The sequence below is a fragment of the Typopeltis vanoorti genome, chromosome 9 (assembly GCF_054136105.1).
Source record: "Typopeltis vanoorti isolate ZY-2024b chromosome 9, IOZ_Tvanoo_1.0, whole genome shotgun sequence".
Lineage (NCBI taxonomy): Eukaryota > Metazoa > Arthropoda > Arachnida > Uropygi > Thelyphonidae > Typopeltis > Typopeltis vanoorti.
The window spans coordinates 62075296-62097849 of NC_143557.1; the positions used below are offsets into that span (position 1 = coordinate 62075296).

At 36.1% G+C, this 22554-nt stretch overlaps 1 protein-coding gene across 2 annotated transcripts in view; it reads left to right on the forward strand.

The window, feature by feature from the left end:
• The first annotated feature begins 140 nt into the window (after positions 1-140).
• Positions 141-22554, forward strand: part of Syn1 (Syntrophin-like 1) — a 137296-nt gene continuing 114882 nt past the window's right edge. For both annotated transcript variants that reach the window (XM_090397440.1, XM_090397441.1), the window contains exon 1: positions 141-563. In XM_090397440.1, the coding sequence (XP_090253566.1) occupies positions 155-563 (409 nt within the window). In that variant the 5' untranslated portion in view covers positions 141-154. The remainder of the gene's footprint in view (positions 564-22554) is intronic.

Genomic DNA, 22554 nt, shown 5'->3' on the forward strand with positions numbered 1-22554 from the left:
ATAAGTGGATTTATTGGATCATTTTTTATTTATAAAAGTAAAACAAAATAAATTTTATTGAATCCATATTTAATATAATGACGTCATATATGCAAGGCACTTGATCTAAGTGTAGTCTGCCAAAATGGCGGGCAGTGGATATGCACGTACTGGTATGTTGGAGGTGTATGCTAGACAGCAGTGGTATAAAGTTTTGTCTACGTTAGAAGAAGATTGCCTGAGCATTAGTTTGGATGAGAGTTATGAAGCAAGTAATGGACCAACAAATGGCTTATCAGATTCTGAGCCTCCCGACATTCCAGAGAGCATCGCTAATCAAAAACGTGTTGTACGTGTCGTTAAGCAAGACAACAACGGCTTGGGAATCAGCATTAAGGGGGGGAAAGAAAATAAAATGCCCATTTTGATTAGTAAGATATTTAAAGGGATGGCAGCAGATCAAACTGAACAGTTATATGTGGGAGATGCAATTCTGTCAGTGAATGGAGAGGACTTAAGGGATGCCACACATGATGAAGCTGTGCGAGCATTGAAACGTGCAGGCAAGGTAGTCGATTTAGAAGGTATACAAAATAAAAACTATTTTAATTTAGTTTTAAACGTCTTTAATCCTACTGACGACAAACGCAGTAAAGTCACTCTTACACACTATTTCCTAATATTACAACATTACATCTAACTGTTAAAGACCATTTACTGTTCAGTTTTTTTGCATTGCCAGATAACGATTTATTTAATGGGTACGTTTGGACATTCTTTCGCTAATCTGCTTAAATGTTAATGTTTGAAATTAAATTCGAGTGCATTCAAATTGCGCACGTATATTGAAATACATATTTGATTTGCAGGATGCATATTTGCATACTGCAATATGCATTACTGTGTATTTCTTTAATTTAATCTAAATTCAACTTATTTTAAAAGTCTCCTCAATAATGAAAAGTTTAACACCCACTTCGCTAGGGGATGAGATGATCCACCTTCACACACTTCTAAAGAATTGATTCTTTTACCAGGAGTTGCTTACCCTGAATGCTGTGTACAATGTACTGGCACATAATCGGAATATGAGATGGATTCTTGTTAATGTGCCTTACAAAATTTTTCGTTTTTTTCCCCTTTTTTTTTGTTTTTATTATTATTATTATTATTATTTTGGGGACTCCAGGGAGTCCTTAGACTCATCAAGGGAGGCCCTAAACATCATGTCCACACAACTATACGACATTCTCACAGTATCTATCATACCTTGCCTTGAACTCGCTCACCATCATAGCACCCACAACAGACTCTGGCAGCTTATTCCACTCGTTTACCCAAAGATATAGGATATCTTTGGGTAAATGAGCCCAAAGATATAGGATATTAAAACAATTACAGCTTCCTAATCATTGATTAAAAAACAGTATGCCATTTAGTGACTTACATTCTTCTTTTTCAACTCATAAATATGGAATAGTGTCTTGAACTGGTATATAAATTATTTGAAGATGGGATTTTTTTATATTCTACCTAATCACAATGAGGTCTGAATAAAGTGGTTTTGGAGAGACTTATTGTTATGTTGGTTAATGTACACTTCTGAGCAAATGTGCTAACATTATGGGATTTATGTAGCTACTCCTAGAGATATAATGTAATATATATATATATATATATATACTTAGTTTATTTCTTATTTCCTAAAGGAGCACCCCTTGTATTAAATCATTGACTTTTTACTGTGGTTAAATTAAGACATGAATAATATGTTTTAAACATATATTGAAAGAGAAATGATATAAGCAGCGTAATATTTGACATACCTTTGGAGATCTTCATGTTTGATTTTTTAACGATACTTGTGACATAATGATCAGAGATATATACACGTTTTTGCACAAGAATAATGTTTAATTTGCCAAATATTTCGGTCTGAATATTATAGACCATCTTCAGTGGCTACATAGGAATAGTTTCAAAAAACAAAATGGAATACGAACATTTGATCATTCACACTTAGAACGAGCCGCATGATGTCATATCGCTAAGTATTAGAAGAGTAAACATTTTTAAAGTCATAATTAAAGGTATTAATTCAGAAATTCATATAATAATCTTAAATAACATTAGACTAATATAGGAAATTTATAACAAAAAAAAAAAAATGAATGTGTTATCCTAATTAAACTTTCCCAAATTTTTGATATAGATATACAGTCATTACGATTCAAGTTAGGATGTTGAAGTAAGGTCTCCACACTTTCTTTAAATAAACGTTCAAATTTGTAGCGACATCTGTGTAGGAGGAGAGTCTTGGACCAAAGAATGTTAATATTGTGGCTTGTTTCTAATCCATGCTGAGCTAATCCAGATTTCTCAGGTTTGTTGTGTTGAATTGATGACTAATGCTCTTGAATTCTTTTATAATATTCAGACCGAAATATTTGGCAAAATAAACATTATTCTTGTGCAAACGTGTATATATTTCTAATCTTCATGTTTACTTAAAATTTTTTGATGAAACAACGTCAGAAAATATAAATGGTAAAAAAAATTTATATATAAACAGAACTCGAAAACAATAATGAACTATAAAAGGATTTTTGGGACTGTCAATTAGATTAAAAATGTGTTGGAACTTTTCTCAGAAGGGGGTAGAATAGAGATAAAAATATATTGAAATTAGAAACAGTTTAATACATACAGTGGTGCCGTAGTGGGTTCATATGAAGAATGAACTACTGAAATTGAAAATAAAAATAGAAATTACAGGGTATGAGTCATCTTTAGAGTTCAAATATAAAGTGGAGTCTATGTCATGTCAGCTTTATGTTTGCATCTAATTTCCTGAGTTGTTTATTGACAGAAATCTCAGCTTAATTTGCATGTGATGGAGCTTCCATCTTTCTGATAAATGGCCACATAGGGGATGGTGGGCATTTATGAAATTTCTGTTGCACTTTATGGCTATGGTTTTTGAAATTCTTAACATTGTTTTGTTAATTTGTATATCAATTATAATGGCTTTTTTTCCATCTGTGGAGTGTGGTTCTGTTCGAATGCATGGATCATGATATCAGTTTTTCCATTATTTGATTTTTTATTCTAGTTTTGGTTTTTATTCTTCTTATTACTTAATTAAAGTAAAAAGCCAATGATTTAATAAAAGGGTGCTCCTTTGAGAAATATAAGCATTGATATCAACTTAGAGGAGCAACATGAAAAAATTTTAGAAAAATAATCTCTCTCTCTCTCTCTCTCTATCTATCTATCTATCTATATATATATATATATATATATATATATATAACATCATAAAATATTGTGCATTGTTGCAACCCCCCCTCCCAAAAAAAACCCAACAACAACAACATTATTTTTGAATTTGTTGAAAATATATTTTTTAACATTATACCATCACTATTATGGCTGTATCCTAAAATTTTTCTAAATATTTCCACATCTTCCCTCTGTTAGTTCAAAGTGTCATTCAGATCTAACTGGAGGACATTCTCATTAAATGAATGGTTAGTCTATCTGTTTGCAAAGAGAAGGAGCAAAAAGTCTTAAAAAAGCAAAATAAAATTATTGCACAATTAAGTCGTAAGCATATTTAATTCAAAATTGATATGTTGATCCACTTTGAGCATATTAATAGCATGTACACAGTAGCATATTTGCAGTACAAATTCTTTTACAGGTAAACCAGCTCACTGAACTTACACAATTATGACACAATACACTGCCTCACAGCCATAGTTACTTTGGCCAAACAATCCAACACAATCATCCACTTACATTACTTTGGTTTATCTAATTTATCTAATATAATCATACTAAACTAAAATTAACAGATAATCATATTGAAATTGTGGATTTTAGGCAAATCTTATTTGCCTAAAAAAAGCGCTTTAATGTTATGCATTATTTCAGTGTTTACGTATAAAAGTGAGACATGGGCGACAACTAAAAATTAGGAAGACAGATTGCATGTGACCCAAAGAGCCTCAGAGAGAAGAATGCTTCACATAAAGGGATAGAATAAGAAATACTAGAATTAGAGAGATTACTGGAGTTGATATTGTGAAGTGTTGTAAAGCATGTATATAGAGCTGGGCTGGCCATATTAGTAGACTGCCAGATGAATTGTGGACAAAATTAAGCACTGAGTGGATACCAAGAGAAGGGAAGGTCATCAAAGAATAAGATGAAGGGAGTGGGGAGGCCTATATCCATCAGTGAATGGAAAGAGGCTGAAGACATGTCATCTATATTACATGGAGTCATTTTTTATAGCTTTATTCCATAATATCTAAAGATGCATTTCATTTGTCCATCACTGCTAAAGATTTTTGATCAGTGATTTGTGTGTGTAGACATGTTACGGGAATACTTGTTTGGAGGAGCAATGGCAAATGTAACTATGGTAATAAAGCAAGGTGAGAATAAGAATGAGGTGATAGTGATGGTTGGTACAAATGATCTGAGAAATAATGTGCATTGGGTACCAAGAGATCTGAGGTTAATGTTAGGATTGTGCATCGGAAAAGTGTGACGAAAGATAGCTAGTGTGTTGTCCAGATACAATAATGAAGAATTGAGGAGGAGAGATTTGAGGATAGAAGAAAGCCATATGAAAGAGAGACAGTATTTGAATGTTGAAGGATATAGACATCTGGAGAGAGAGAGAGAGATTGTTGTCTAGAAGAGTGAGAGTGTTAGGGCAGGGAAATGAGTTGTCGGTGGATGGTAGCAAGGTTTGCCTCTTGTGGGGGATAGTCACTTGGGAGATGAGAGAATTATAGTATGTTGTAGTCACATGGAATCTGGAGGTAACGATAGATATACTAACAGTTCCTTGATATTTCTTTATATAAATGCCATTAGTATCAGGAATAAAGTTCTTAATAGACATCATGAATTAATTGCATTCGTAGCCTCAGCCTGAAAAGATTATTGGAATTGGTGAAATGTGGTTGATAGGGAATGATATCCTTATAGGAATAGAAGTAGAAAGATATAACATATTTTGGCAGGATAGAAAGGACAAATGGGAATGATGTAATGTTATAAGTGATGAGTTGTGTCCTCTCAGAGTAGAAAGTTTGGAAGGAAATAGCACTAATAGTTTTAAGTGTAAGGTGGACAGGATATTTAAAGGAATTTTGCTATAGGCCAGAAAACCCAGAGGGTTATAATCAGAAAATGGTCCTGATGGAATTCCACCAGTTGAGCTCAAGAGATGTGCTCCTGAACTAACATCTGTTTTGTATTATCTGTACATTACATTAATCTTAGCTCACATCCACCTTACAGCATGAAAGGAAGCCCATATACAATCATTTCCAAAAAAAGAAAAAAGTGGTGTCTGCCATCCAACTTTTGACAGCTATTTCTCTCTTAACAGTGTTGTCAAAGTAATGGAGAAGGTTTTATCAACAGTCAACTTCTTCAGCATTTGAAGAACTGTATCTAAGCAATGACTTACTGGTATGGATTTTGTCCATCAAGATTCACAGCAGATCTCCTATCCTAAAGCACCCACTTCTGGACATCTGCCATGGTTTGGATCTTTTGATAGGTGGTGGCATTCTTTGGCTTCTTCCTTCCTTTGTAATTGGATTGTAAATCTTCTTGCAGTTCATTCACTGTGTATAGTGGTGGAAGTTTTTCTCTCTTCAAATTTTTCTGTTAAGGAAGATATTCCTCAGGACTCTGTTATATCACCCGTCCTATACATGTCCTCAAACCCTGTTCACAGTTTTGCTGATGATGGCACTCTCCACTCATCCTATTCATATGACAAACCTTGCAATGTTCAGGCATCTCAAGCTTCAAGATCATTTACAATAAGTTCTCTATACTATAAGGTGATTAGGCTGTCCTTCATTGGAAGGACAACCTAATCACCTTCTTTACCTAAAACACGATTTTTCTATTTTCTCACAAATGAGACTTAGTTCTTCTCCACTTGCCTTTTTGATAATGCTCAACTTAACATTTAAGACAAAATGGAGTGAAACAGCTCTGAGAATAATTCTTCCAGTATTTTCTCTCAGTAACTGAGACATCATCGAGTACAATTCTGAAACTTGTAACACACACACACACACACACACACACACACACACACACACACACACACACACACACACACACACACACACACACACACACACACACAAAGGCACCACAAAACTAAGTGAAACGTGTATGAAAGACAGTAGTCCTAACTAGTTGGGATTTATTCTGTGGGCACCTGTTGCCAGTCAAAGATGTAAACTGTGATTTCAAAGTATTAGTGTTATTAGTGTTTCCCATATTTATTTAAATTAGGCTGATTTCTGAGAGCAGCTGCAATTTCAAAAATAGTCATTCTCTTCTAAATTTATTTGCTGTGATGGAGCATAGTGGTCTTTTTTAAATTGATTCTAGGAGCTCTATCTAAAGCATGGCCCATTGTGTTCTTCCATGCAGATGTTGGCTGATTTTTGTGAGTATCCATAGTAGGCCAATTTGCAGGAACAGGACATTATATGCTCCAGGTGCAGAGAGAGAGGGAGAGAGCTGATCTCAAGTTAAATGTATGAATAGCAAGCTTTTGGTGGTGCTTGAAAGCTGTGCAGAGATTATTTCTTTAAGACTGGTTATTTTTTATGAAGTGACTTGGAATGCAGCTGCTCTCAGAAATCAGCCTAATTTAAATAAATATGGTTGCATTAAACTTCTCCCAAAATTTGAGAAATACTAATACTGTACTTTGAGATCCCAGTTTACATCTTAGGCTTCCAACAGGTGCCCCACCTAGTTAAGACTGCTGTTTCATCCATGCTTTTCAATTAGTTTGTGTTGCTTTTGTGTGTGTGTGTGTTGTCTCATGTTATACTCCCTGATGATAATTCAGTGACTGAAGCAAAATGTTGGAAGAATTAAATAATAATTTTAATTCTTTCTCATTGCTGTTTCACTCCATAAGCCTCTAACGTGAGTTTCTCTCAGCACTTAAGCCTTAACACATGGACATCAAGCTCACTTAGCTCCTTATGTACCTTTTACTCAGTCACCAGTAAGTCTTAGTCTTCTCCCATTTCCTCTTCCCTTGAACTTCTCATTATTTCAGACTGATGGAGATGAAATATCCTGATGAATTGCTTACTGAGTACATTGACTATGTCCTTCTTACCAATCTACTATTTTTATCCATTAACATCATTTTGCCATAATCATTCTTCTTTCTGTTGTCCACATATTAAAAAACTTCATGATTTTTCTTGGTCTGATTTGCTATTTTCTGCTGTGCAGTTCTTTTTCTGACCTTACTGAGTTACCTTACTAGAGTGGTCTTTATACTCTTTTTTGCAACTAATTATTATCGTTATTCATCTTGTGCCACCTCCACCTCTTTTATCTTCATTTAACATCTTCTATAAATTGCCTTTTTGACCTTTGGAATATATTCACACATTGATGTTATTAAATATCTCTCAGAAGCAGCATTTATCTCCTCCTCACTTTGCTTCTCATCCTATGCTATAGCTCTAAGCTGTCTCCCATGCTTTTCAGGATCACTAGTCTTATAGTTCTACAAATATCCTTTCCTCACAGAAGTCTTCATGTGGCTAGCCACCATCCATGTGATCACTTTTGCCAACAGGAGATAGTTGTCTTTGGAGAACTCAGGAAATTTATTTTCTTCATTTCAATCTATATTATCATAATTAAAATCACCCATAATGATCACCCTTCTCATATTCACTAACCTAAGTTGCTTGTATATTTCTTCATCACCACCCTTCACATTACCTGGCATATAACACCAACCTTCATCTAAGTATCTCTTCTTCTCAATGTTCACCTCACACCATGCTGCCTCAAAGCCAGTGTACTGTTTCCCTCTTGCATCTCTACCTTATGCTGACATTCCCCTGTTATTATCAGTAGCACTTCCCACTCTTTTTATCCTTTCTCTCCTGTGAAAAACATGATATATCATAAACATCACATCTGCCCACTTCTATTCCTGTCAGGATATCATTCTCATCCAACCATGTTTCACTTATTTCAACAGTTTTTGAATGAATAAACTCATTTAATGAAACAATTTCATCTCCCTTATTTTTGATATTCCTGGCATTCATAAATATATACCACCATTCACTTTTGTCTATAATTAGTCTTACCCATGCCACCTGTTGGTTGTGATTTCTCCACCACACATCTTCTCCTCTTAATATCTACCTCTTTTTATAATTCCTTCTGTATTAATCTGGTAGAATCCTTGAGAAGAGTGGACGTTGGATAGTAGAGGGTCGTTCAATAAGTCTGTGCAAAAGTGAAGAAAACAATTTTTTTGGGACAAACATTTTTTATTTTTCAACATAGTCTCCTTTGAGGTCTATACACTTAGTCCAACGATGCTCGAGTTTTTTGATCCCGTCCATATAGTATGATTTGTCCAATTCTTCAAAATAGGCAGTTGTTTCGGAATCACCTCAATCACCTCATCGTTTGATGAAAATCTCTTTCTGCCAGCCATTTTTTTCCTGTTTGGAAACAGATAGTAGTCCGAGAGAGCCAAATCTGGAAAGGAGGGGGGGGAGGATGCAAAAGGACTTCATAGCGTAAATCGAACAATTTTGCGGTCACAGTTGCAGAAGAGTGAGCGGGTGAAAAAGATTGTGGTGAAAAATAATTTTCTTTTATGCCAGGTTTGGGCGTTTTTCCTTTATTTCATTATTTAAATGATCTAGAAAATTCTCGTAATACACTCCAGTAATTGTTTTGTCCTTTTCCAAGAAATTTATGAAAATTATTACACGAGCATCCCAGAAGACGGTGGCCATAACCTTTCCTGCTGAAGGAACAGTTTTCTCTTTCTTTGGTGCAGATCCACTTGCAACCCATTGTTTTGACTGTTCCTTGGTCTCAGGCTGGTAGTGATGAATTCATATTTCCTTCACTGTTACAAAATGACGCAAAAAATTCCTCTCTATTCCATTGAAACAGCTTCAAGCTGTTGGTGCAACAGTTCACACATTGACGTTTTTGATCCAGTGTGAGCGAACGCAGCACCCATCTTGCGGATAGTTTTCTCATATGTAAATGTTCATGTAAAATATTATATACGCGGTCATTTGAGTAGTGACCTCAACAGGGCGTCCAGAACGTTCAGCGTCACTTGTGCTCATATGGCCACTTCGAAAGTTACTAAACCATTTATAAACCATTCTAATCAAAGGTGCAGACTCACCATTATATTTATCAAGCTTAGCTTTGGTTTCCTGAGCCGTTTTGCCTTTCAAAAAGTAATGTTCAATCACTGCACGAAATTCTTTCTCATCCATTTTTCACAAATCATAGTACTTGATCGATTCAAATGAATGCCAAACACAGAGTAATAGATCTGTCTAACGGAAATTTAGTGTGTGATCCTCCAACAGTTGCCAGCAACTAAAAATAACTTCGATACGTACTGGTGGTGCCATCTCTTAGACTTTGCACGGACTTATCAAACAGCCCTCGTATATCTCCTTAGATTCAACTACCCCCCCCCCCTTTCCACATCCCAAGCCATTCAATTCCAATGCTGATCATCCCCATACACACATCACTGCTATCCAACATCCACTCTCCTTTATAATAAAGTAACAAAAAGTTACAAGAGCGGTTTACAAGGGGAAAGACATCTACTGCCTTTTTTTTTTTTTTTGCAAAGGCATTTGACAAGGTGCCACATGATAAACTGACATTTAAGTTGCAACATATGGGGCTTGATATCAGTCAGTAAACTGGATTGAAAATCCAGTTTACTGGCTGTCTGATAGATATCAGAGAATTGTGTATGGGAGGTCACTGGTAGGAGTCCACAGGGATTTAACCTTTATGTCAGTGATATCGTCATTACATTATACAGATATTCAGTTTTCAGATGTGCAGCTTATTATTCCTTTGTAATCAACAGATTCATTGTGGGAGGCCCACTCAACCAGCAACATGACCATCTTGAACTTTGACATTATTTACACTCTTTGCATTCACAATGCACTGTGGTATTGCATTTTACTCATCAACAATTCTCCACATAAAAAATTACTCCTCACATCTTTAGACAACTTCGAGGGATGGCCTCTCCTTCTTCTCATCTTAAGATCCACCTCTTTTTATAATTCCTTCTATATTAATCTGGTAGAATACCTTAATTTGAAAGTCTTTATCTTATCTCCTCTTTTCCTCCTATCCACCAAACTCTGTAATCCACATTTTCTCAATGGCTTTTCATAACCAACACTCCAGAGTCCTGATATCACGTTGGTCATTCATCTTTGGACCCTCTCTAGTGTTTCCACATCACAATGAAAACTAGAGGACCAGATCAGACCACAATATACTATGTGTGGTGCCTCTATAAAATACCAATGTCTTTTATAGAGGCACCACCTCCTCATCCCTAAATGTCATTGTACTTTTTATCATAGCAGCAATACGATGTGCAGTCTTTGCAACACCTACATTATGCCCTCGGAACTTTAGTCCACTGTCTACCATTACCCCTAAGTCCAACTCCGCGAATACAGTATGTAGTCTTATATCTCTATATCACAAAATGTAACACATTTTATTTATTAATGTTGAAACTGCAACCCTACTCATCTGGCTACACTAAAAGTCTATTCAAATAATCAAATCTTCCTATGGAGAATTAACATCAGCAATATCCTGATAATTCTAAATTTTCATCATCAGCAAACATTAGAAGATCCCCAGTCAATGCACATGAAATATTATTAACAAATAAGTTAAATAGTAGGGCTTAAGAACAGAACCCTGAGGCATGCTGCCCATCCCCTTCCTTTTCTGAGATACTGCTCCATCATACACAACTTGCTGGTATCTTTAAGAAAGCTAATCAAATCCATCTAACCAATCTGTTATCTAATCTTATCTTCTGCACCGTATACACCAATCTGTGATGTGGTAATATATCAAATGCCTTTGCAAGGTCAAAAAAGAAAATCGCTACATATGAATCTCTCTCTCTATTTTATCCAACACATTCATCACCTTATCATAAAATGTAAGCAGATTGCTGAAGCAAGACATGCCCTTCACAAACTCATGCTGACCATCATAGAGAATCTTACATCCATTAACCCAATCCTGCATTTTATTCCTAACCAATTTTTCCAACACTTTGACTACAATTGCAGATATACAGACTGATCTATAATTGGAAACCTCTATCTTAGAATCATGCTTGTGGAGAGAGATTATTTTTCCTTCTTTCGACTCCTTAGAAACCTTCCCCACTGCAAGACTTTCATTAAATAACCCGGTCAAGACTATGTCTAACTCTCTTTCAGATTCTGTAAAAATACGTGGCAATATGTCATCCATTCACACAGCCTTATTAACATCTAACCCAAGCAACACTTGATACACATCTTATTCTTTCACCTTTAATTCTCCTAATCCTTGCCTCTTTTCTACATGTTGTACAGCATCATTCACACCACTATGATATACACTGATATGAAGTGTTCATTAAATAATTCCTTTATATCATTTGCTATGGGTTCTCTACTACAATAACTATCCACCGTTATCAACCTGTCATAATTATTTTTATTCTTCTTCATGCCATAACAGAAAAAATTCTTTTGGATCAGAGAGGAGATTGACCAGCCAGTCTCCTCTCATATTCCACTTTTTCTTTTTTTAACCATGCTTGTCATTCTTCATGCATCTATCTGTTCACTACAAACTGTCTTGTACCTCCTCCGTAACGTTTTCTGTAACATTGCTTGATTGATATCACTGTTCATCTGTCTGTCTCACTGCTACTTTGTTTATTTGCTTAACTCTTGGTATGCAGTTATGCATTGCTTGTGTTAGATACTGCCTTATCATTTCCCATGCATTGTTAGCATCTTTTCTGCACAATTCATCAACCCAGTGTATTGATGCTAGTTGACTAAGAACTTCTCATAATCACCAACCTTATAGTTCCACATATAGACCTTCTTGGTAACAACTTTTTTACCAAGAAATAAAAAAGTTGTTACTTTTTTACTTCTTGGTGCAATATTTTTTACAACTAGGTAAAAAAGTAACAACTTTTTTACCAAGTTGTAAAAAATACTGCACAATCACTCATCAACTGGTTGCTACATTAATTCTTCATTCACAACCACATCCTGTGAGGATATCACTAAATCCAACACCAATAAACCTCGTGTTGCTTCCATCATATGCTGCTTTATGATAAGCAGAAACTCAACAGATTCACTCTCCTTTTTTCCATATACCAGGGTGGTCTGAAAAGTTCTCGGCCTAACAATGAAAAAACGATTTATAATTTCAAACTTATTTTTATTTTTCAACATAATCTCCCTTAAGACTCGTACATTAATTCCGAGGATGCTTTAGCTCCATTATTCCATCCATGTAATGGTTCTCAGTAAGATCTGCAAAATACCCCTCTACAGCTGCAATCACCTCTTGATTCGAAGAAAAATGCTGAACGAGGAAGAGTTTTAGTTTTGGGAAGAGATAGAAGTCAGAGGGAGCAAAATCTGGGGAATAGGGTGGATGTTCCAACAATTCATAGTGCAGATCCCTTAATTTTCCCATTGGCAAAACACCTTTGTGGGCAGGTACATTGTCCTGATGAAAGATGATTTTTTTCTTCTGTAAACTGGGTCTTTTCTCACAAAGTTTTTCGTTTAGTCTGGTCAAAAGATTGGAATAATATTTCCCAGTTATTGTTTTACCCTTTTCAAGATAATTAATAATAGCATCCCAAAACACCGACTTGGTGGAACCGACTTGGTCTTCTTTGGCACTGAACAGCCAGCTTCTGTCTACTGTTTTGACTACTGTTTGGATTCTGGTGTGCAATGGTGAATCCAAGTCTCATCCATAGTAATAGATTGACACACAAAATCAGTTTTATTCTTGTTAAAATGCTCCAAGCACTGTTCAGAGATTTTCATGCAAGTGCATTTTTGATTTGTGAGCAAGCGCAGGCACCCATCTTGCACCAAGTTTTTTCATTTTTTTACATTCATGCAAAATATATCCTACATGTTCTTTTGAAATGCCTATAGTCTCAGCAATTTCATGCACTTTGACTCATTGGTCATCCATTATTGTGCACTTGATCAATGATTTCTGGTGTTTTTACACTTTTTAGATGTCCTTCACGTGTATCATCTTCAAGGCTGGTATGGCCATGTTTAAACTCGGCAGCCCATTTCTTAATTGTCGAAAATGAACGAGAAGAGTGCCCATAAACTTTTGTGAAATTCGAATGAATTTCTTTTGGCATTAAACCTTCTTTTACAAAGAATTTTATAACTGCATGATACTCATTTCTCCATTTCAAGGGCTACAGACAACACTTTTGTTTCAGACAACTGTATAAAACAAACTACTTGATAGAATGACTTGCAATTTTACATGGTTGCTTATGACAGGTGTATATACCAACTTAGAAAAAAAAAGTTGTGCCAATAGTGTTGCCATCTATGATCGAGGCCGAGAACTTTTCAGACCACCCTTGTAATTGTAGTTTAGGGCAGTGCTTCCCAAACTTTGGGCTGTGGTCCCCTTGGGGGCCGTAAGTTTTGTTGGGGGGGGGGCTGAAATAATGAAAACAAATTTAAAATGGTTTAAGACTAAGTAGATCTTTTTTAATCTTAAAAGAAATGTATTTAGTTTTTATTATTTATTATTCCTTTTTTGTTATTTTTTATATTTTAATGGAAAAATATCACACATTGGTGTTGGTTAATGAATATTAGTAAATATATGCTTATTCATATGTTTCATTTCAAAGGTACTGATAAGAAGCACAAAAAAGCTTACAAACCAAAATCTTGAATATAAATTGTATTGAATATAAATACAATAATTATTATAATAATATATGTCTGTATTATGATTTTTTTTTTTTCCGATGGAGTGGGGCCGTGAAATATTTTAATTTTTCCAAAGGGGGCCTTTACATCCATAAGTTGGGAAGCACTGGTTTAGGGTGTATATTTCAAAGACAGTGAATGCAATCTAGAGGATTGCTGCAATACTAAGAAGGATTTTGACTTGGAGAGAGATGAGAATGGAGATTCTGTTATATTAAGCCTTGATCAGACTTAACCTGGATTATTAATTTCAGATTTTTCTCAAGTCTAATAGTTTTCGACCATTGTTATTCATGCATAATTCTCCATATTTTCCTAAGACATTTGGGATTGGATTATTTTCAACTGTAGCATTAAGATCTCCTGCTATTAATATATAGTAATTTTTATTACATTTATTTAACCGATTTTGTTGTTCTTCATAAAATTGTTTAGAATCTTCTTCCCATCTTCTTCAGAGGTATATACTTCTATGATATTAAGTTGCTTCTATTTGTTTTTAATTTAACTGTTATAATTCGATCATTTACAAACCATGCCACTAGTAGCTCTGATATGTTGGTCCACTCCACTATATAACATAGTAAAAACCATCTATATCTTTTGTTCCCTTTAATGTTTTTTTTTGTTTCTGTTATTGCAGCTATATCAATATTATTAGTTTTTAGTTGTTTTACCAATTGTGATTCCTTTGTTGTTATGCTTTGCACATTCCAAATGGCTACTTTTAAATGTCCGAGATTGATTATCTTTATTCTTTCTTGGCCGTTTTCCATTGTTTCGGTCCAATGAATTTTCCATTTGAAGTGTAATTTTTTACTTGGTAGGGTAACCAGCCTTATGCAAAACCCCCAACCAGGACCAGGGTATCTCTTTTAGTCTGGCATCTACCTCTCAACGTGTCCAGCTAGGGAGGGGGGCCTAACATTAGCTTAGCTGCTGCTGGCATAGTTCTTGAGGTTATTGGTGTACGCAAGCTTCCTTAATGCATCAGGTTTCCTCTCTATATGGCTGATTAATTCCTTTGATCGACTTTTATATTTCTATCTTATTACTTCCCTATTGAGTGTTCAGGTAAAATTTATTTAGGTATAAGTTAAAGATATCAAGAAATTATATACTTGGTTTAATCCTTTATCCAAGTGTAAGCAAACAAGTTTTCACCTGAACTATTTTCAGAACTGGAGCAAGTCGTCTAAAGAAGCAAATGACTTCACATCACTTGCCTTAGTATCCCATAATGCAAAGCACATCACCTTGCAGACATGTATAATGCTATGCATTATGAGAAGGGTTACTACCCAGACTGGTTTTTACCTTTATTGAGGTCTCATCAGTGGGAGCCAGATCCAGTGGTGATACTAAGGTTGAAGTAATGCAGAAGTCGTATTTTCATATACGAGTAGTCAAAAGGTATCACACCTTATTATTAAAAATACTCTGGATTAGAGAAAGTTGTTAGAGGTTTTTCTACTTGATTATACTCTAAATTAAAGATACCAAGAAATTATATAATTTATATTATAAAAACCAAGTATATAATTTCTTGATATCTTTAGTCTACAGTATAACCAAGTGGAAAAACTTCCAACAACTATCTCTAATCCAGAGTATTTTTAATAATAAGGTGTGACAACTTTTGACTACTTGTATATGAAAATATGACTTCTGCATTACTTCAACGTTAGTATCACCTCTCGGTCTGGCTTCTGCCGATGAGGTCTCTGTTTTCGGCAAGATTGCTTTGGTTTGCTTTCATTTGTTTTCACTTTGATTTTATTTTACTGGTGCTAGTGGTGGTTTCGTCCCCACTAGCACTTTTTTTTTTTTTTTAAATTTTTGAAAATAAATATTAGGATTGCTGGTAATGCAGTTAATATCTGCATTACAGGATTACTTCAGCAGTATCACGGCTGCCATTTTATAGTAGCGCAAATAAAGCATTTGCTGGTGGTGTACAATTATTTCTGTATCATGGGATTATTTAATTCTCAGTCTTACAATCAAATGCAGAGATTATAGTCTTTTCCCACTTGAGATAATGGTTCCAATTCCTCCAAGGATGTCAACTCTAGGAATTGAAATTCCCAGATGTGAAGAAGCGAGACGGGTAACTAATGTTTTAAAAGAGACAGTGCAAATAAGATTTATTCTTTCATCCCTTATGGCGGAGGGAAATATTTAATTGCAGTTAAAGATGTGGAAACAAGGGACAAACTATTACAGGGTTTTACTTTCGAAGGCACACAGTTATTCCTGTAATGGTCAGGAGCCAGGTAAAAACAGTAAAAATTGAAAGATTTCCCATGGAAATCTTTCAATTTTTATATAAACATTTTCGAAATGGGGTAAGATTAGTTATTACTAATATACGAAAGGATTTATCAGGCGAAGATCCAAATTGGTTTTCTGGTGATGTCACCTTCACAATTGATATGAAGATGCCCATACCAAATTTTGTCAATATTGGTACAACCTGAGTTATGGTAAACTATCCCGCAGTACAGCAGCAATGCCTGTGTTGTGTTTCATGTGATCACTTGGGTGGTAACTGTCCCGAATCTAAATGTTTCAACTGCATGGAGATCGGACATATTGCTAATCAGTGCCTCAAACCCTGTCAGAAATGCGAAAGTTCTGAACACTGCATTAACGCTTGTCCTTTTAGAACTTTCACGGAAGAGTGGGAGCACCAGTAGAGCCAATTAGAACACCATATGTTGGAAGTTTTTTTTCCCACTTGGTTAGACTATAATAAATTTATTTTAATCCTTTATCCAAGTGTAAGCAAACAAGGTTTGCGCCTGAAGTATCTTCAGGACTGAGGCAACTCGTGATAAAGGTGCGGCAGATTGAGAGGTATTGAGATTGTGGGAGTGATAGAGAGTGAAATTGTCGGAATGCAAGATTTAATGAAATAGTTATTGAAAATGAAAAATAAAATGGACAGTATGGCGAGTGATGTGAAATGGCTTTGAAGTGAGTGTACTGAAAAAGTGTTGCTGGATGAAAGTGCAGTGTGTGATGTGTGCACGAGATCAGAAGAAAGAGATGAAGGGGAAAATCAGGAGAGTGGTACTGAAGAGACAGAAGTGCTTGGCAGTGGAAACAGTAGTATGTGAGAGATGAAGAGAGAACGGGAATGCAAGAGGAACAGGGAAATGGATGGAGGTAGCTCGGGTTAACAGGGAGACAGGATATAGGAAGAGTGGGTTGAAAGTGGCAGTGAATGTGTGTATGAAGATGGAGTATATTGTGATGTGAGTGTGGAATTTGAGACTGAGCAGATATATTTGGTAAGTGGTGATTGGGCAGGTGTGGTGGGAAAATCACAACCAACACATGGCTTGGATAGGACTGCCTGTAGACCTAAAAATGAACTGCTCTGTTTGTTTACAAATGTCAGAAATAAGGGGGGGGATTAAATGGTTTCAGGGATTGAGTTTTTTTGCCCCAAAATCATTGGAATAAGTGAAACATGGTTGAATGAAGATGATATCGTAACGGGAACAGAAATGGAAGGATACAGTATTTTTCACGAGGATAGAAAGAGCAAGAAGAGAGGTGGAATGCTGCTGATGATAGCAGGGGAATTAGGTCCACATAAGATAGACATGAAAGGGGGAAATAGTTGGCAATGGTTATGAGGCAGTGTGGTGTAACATGGAGGTTGAGAGGAAGACATTTAGTTGGATGGTGTTATTGGCGTGGGAATGTGGAGGGTGGCGATGAAGAAATGTATAAACAACTTGGATTAGTGAATAAAGGAATGGTAATTTTTATGGGTGATTTTAATTATGGCAGTATAGATTGGAATGAAGAGACAGCATTTGGAAATAAGGAAAATGAATTTCTCGAGTTCTTGAGAGGTAACTATCTCAGGCAACATGTAAAGGAGGGCATGCGAGGATTAAGAGTTCTAGATCTGATCATTTCATCAGAGAATGTAATTGTAAGAGGGGTTTCACACTTTCCTCCATTTGATGAAAGCGATCATGAAGTAATCATCTGTGTTGTGGCTAAGTCATATGCAGACTTGTGAGGAAAGGATATATGTGGAATTATAAGGCTGGTAATTATGACAAGCTTAGGAGACAGCTTGGAGGTATAACATGCAACGAGGAGTTGTGCGGTAAGGAAATAAATGCTGCATGGGAACTGACAGTATCGATGTGAATGTATTCCAAAGGCTAAAAGGCTGAATAAGGTAAGTATAAAGTGGATGAATGTAGAGTAAGCATGAAATCTGGAAGAAGAAAGTACTTTGGATGAATAATAATAATTAGAATTATTATTATTTGACACCTCCAGGGAGTCCAAGACTCATTGAGGGAGGACACCTGCTCTACACCTGTCTCCACTACTCAACTCCCATCTACTGTCCACTACCACCACTAGTATTTTCACAGACAATCACAAACATTCATGCCCACGGTGGGATTCGAACCTGCAGCCTTTTGGCTGGAGAGCGGATATGCTAACCACTTGGCCAACCAGGCTGGCAACGATGGTAATTATCAGTCACATGAGCGTATAAAGAATAAGCCACGAGATCGACTCAGTTAGTAAGGAAAACAAAAGTAGAGTATGAGCAGAAATTGACAAATCAGGCAAAGAAAAACCCTAGAATTTTTTAGATATGTGGCAAGTAGAAAGAAGAATGATCATGGTAAGATGAAGTTAATGGATGAAAGTGGTAGAATGGTGACTGTTGCAGAAGACATTGTTGAGGTATTCACTGATCAATTTATAAAGGTGTTTCATCCTGATCAGGGTGGAATCATGAGGAACTTAATGTAGAGGACATAGGAGGGGATGGCTTAATTGTGAGTGAGGGAGGTATTTGATCAAATCCTATCACCAATAAGGTGATAGGATTTGATGACATATCACCACGGATCTTAAGGGAATATTCCAGGGAATTGGCATGCCTGTTTAATAAAAGTCTTACAACAGCAGGTTCCAAGGAAGTGGAAGGAGGGTAAAATTGTTCCACTGCATAAGGGTGGTGATGAGGTTGTAGCTTCAAATTATAGGCCTGTCTGTGTATCTGGAGTTGGTGAAGGTACTAATCAGTACCTTCAATAACGAAGAAATTGGTGGGAAATAGGATACAGAAATGGGTCGATGACAGCAGTATTCTATATGCTAATACTAGAAGTATCAGCAACAAAAGAGAGGAGCTTTTGTCATTGGTTTGTGCAACCTTTTCAAACTTTTATGCATTAGTGAGATTTAGCTAACAGCAGATGATGTAGTTAGAATAGAATGTGAAGGGTTTTGTATTTTCAGGGAAGATGTGATGGGAAGGGGGGGGGGGAGGACTGCTGCTGTTAGCAAATGGATTGTAGCCATAAAGAATAGGAGATATGTGGGAGGGTTCCTGTTCATTTAAAGCAGTCTGGTGTGAGATCAAGGCCAGTTTGTTGTTGCTATAGGCTGGGGATTCCATGGATGATCTGGAAGACATTCATTGGCATATTAGTACAATGAGTGCAGACCGAGTGATTATTATGGGGAACTTGAGATATGGATTGGAAGGAAGAAAGATCATATGGCAGGAAGGAAATGGAATTTATACACCTACTGAGAAATAATTACTTGAGGCAGCATGTGATGGAAGGGACTAGTGAAGTGAGAGTAATGGACATGGTCATAGGAACAGAAAAGCTATTCATAACCAAGGTGGCCTCTGATTGGCAAACATGACCATGCAGTCTTGACTGGGATGATTGTAAAACATGAGGAACATTCTGTCATTAAGGGATATATGTGGAACTACAAGGCAGGTGATTATGACAAGCTTAGGTGGTGAGGAGCATAAATCTGTGGCATGCATAAAACCCTGCAAAGGAAGGATGTTAGTAATGCATGGGAGATAGTTAAGGGACATCTAGCAGAAGCAATATTAAATTGCATACCTAATATAAGAAGTTAGATGGATGAGTAATATCATTAAGCATGAGCTACAGAAGAAGAAAATGCGATGGGGGTGGGGTATATAAGGAGAAAGGTGACCCACATGATAACGAAGACAAAATCAGATTAAGAAGAATCTATCCAAGCAGGTCAAAGGAAATCCCAAGGAGTTCTTTTGTTATGTGGCAAGTAAGAGGAAGAATGACTATGGAAGATTAATCTTAATGAGTGATGATGGTCACGAGGTGACAGAAGCAAATAAAATAGTTGAGTTACTGAGTGATCACTTTGCAAAAGTGCTCACTCAGTTCTTTTGTTATGTGGCAAGTAAGAGGAAGAATGACTATGGAAGATTACTCTTAATGAGTGATGATGGTCATGAGGTGACAGAAGCAAATAAAATAGTTGTGTTACTGAGTGAGCACTTTGCAAAAGTATCATCTAAGTTAGTTTCCTACATGTTACAAAGTAACATGTAGGAACAGAGATGGATGAATTGGAGGTTCTTAGGATATTACAGAATCTCAATGTAAATACATCTGTGGGATTAGATGGAATATCAGCTCGGGTTTTGCGAGAATATGCATGGGAACTGGCAATGTCCCGACTATGCTCTTTAGTTTGTCTCAGCTCTGGTAGAGTTCCAAGGGAGTGGAAAGAGGACAAAATAATTCCTTTTCAAAAGGGAGGTTCTAAGACTTCAGTGGCAAATTATAGAACAATCATCTCAGTCGTGGTGATTAAGGTATTGGAAAAATTGGTCAAAAAGAGAATTGAAGAATGGGTAAGAATATGGTACTGTATGAGGGGCAACATGGCTTTGTGAAGGATTGGTCATGCCTTAGTAATTTACTGACTTTATAATAGAGTAACAATAGAGTTGGATAAAGGAAATGGCTACTCAGTGATTCTGTTGAATTTTAGAAAAGGCATTTGACAGAATACCACGGAACTCTGCTATGCAAATTAGAACAAATGAGGATGCATATTACACTGATTATGTGGGTAAGAGGGTGGCTGCTGGATGAATATCAAAAAGTGGTATATATAGAAGGGCAGAATTAAGGCAAAAGCAAGTGACTAGTGGTGTGCTGCAAGGTTTGGTGCTGGGACCACTACTGTTTTATTTGCACATAAATAATATAGGGAATAACCTGAAAGGAAATATTCATTTGTTTGCTGATGAGCAAAATTAGGTCAAGCAATAGTTAATCAAGACAATGTGAAAAGCTTGCAGAATGATTTAAATTGGCTGTCAGTATCAGAAAAAGATAATGGGCATCCGTTTAATGTGGAGAAATGTAAAGTTATGCATTTTGGAATAAATTGATTACAAGCTGTGTAAGACGTCTATGAAATACTCCAGGAAATAGATGAAACTAGAGATTTAGTCTTGGTGGTGGACAGAGTTAAAGTTTAGAAGACACATTGTCAAAGTTTCTAAAGTAGCTCATAAGGTTATTTGGTTATTGAAGAACACACTAACAAGTAGAGATAAGGAAGTTGTTATTCAGCTATATAAGTGCTTAAATTGTTCACATCTAGATTACATCAGGTCTGGTCTCCTCAGTTTCTTGGAGATGAGGAAACCATTATGGAGAAGATTCAGAGGCAAGCAACGAAGATGGTGAGTGGTCTGTAGAATGTTTTCTGTGAGGATACATTGAGGCTGTGTGGATTGCAGAAGTTGGTTGATAGGAGAAAAAGAGGGATGAATATGGAAATAGATAATGGAATATTATTATTATTATTATTGTTCCGGGAAACTCCAAGGAGTCGACAGACTCATCGAAGGAGGCCCTAACATCATGTCTGGGACAACTATTCAACATTCACACAGTATCTATCATATCTTGCCTTGAACTCATTCACGGTCGTAGCACCCACAACAGACTCTGGAAGCTTATTCCACTCATTCACCACTCTCCAAGTAAAAAACCTAGCTCTAACACCCTTGTCAACCACACTCTTGTCCAGCTTCCATGCATGGCCCCTAGATACAATATACAAAACTAATATGTTGGGAAACTAGTCAAATAAAGTTACATGGAATAAGAGATTAAAATTAGCTAAAACACTAAACTAGTAGTTCAGACGACAGTACTTAAACTGATTTTAACTTATGTATCTGAAACTATAGAAACATTTAAGTTGCTAAGCACTTAAATGTTTCTTTAGGTTTTATAAGGGTTTTATAGAATCAATGTAGGGGAAGTATTTCAGCACTTAGCGAGACCAAAACAAGAGGTCATCCCTCAAAGTTGAATAAAGGTGTGATTAATAGGGGTTTGAGGACTACATTTTTTCCTTGGGGAGTTGTTAATGAGTGGAATGGGTTGCCAGAGTCAGTTGTGAGTGCTTTTTCTGTTAATGAGTTCAAGGAGAGGTATGATAGATTCTATAGATAGTTGGAGTCTTCTGACTCTATGGAAGTGTTTATACAATAATAATAATAAACAAGACATTATGTAGAGCAGCATATAGGCTATATTCAAATTGCAAGTATGGTTAGAATTGAAGAGGGAAAAAGGAAGGTAGTTTGATGTCAGATCAGGTATAGGACAAAAGTGTGCTATCTCCCACTAATAATCATTGATGTGGTTCATATTATAAAGAAAAGTGGCATTAGACCTTGTTATTAGATATATTTGTCTGTTTACTTCATGCATATGATGTTATAGCCTTAAATAAAAATCCAGGAAAATTCTTCAAAACACTGAAGTAAATAATTGCT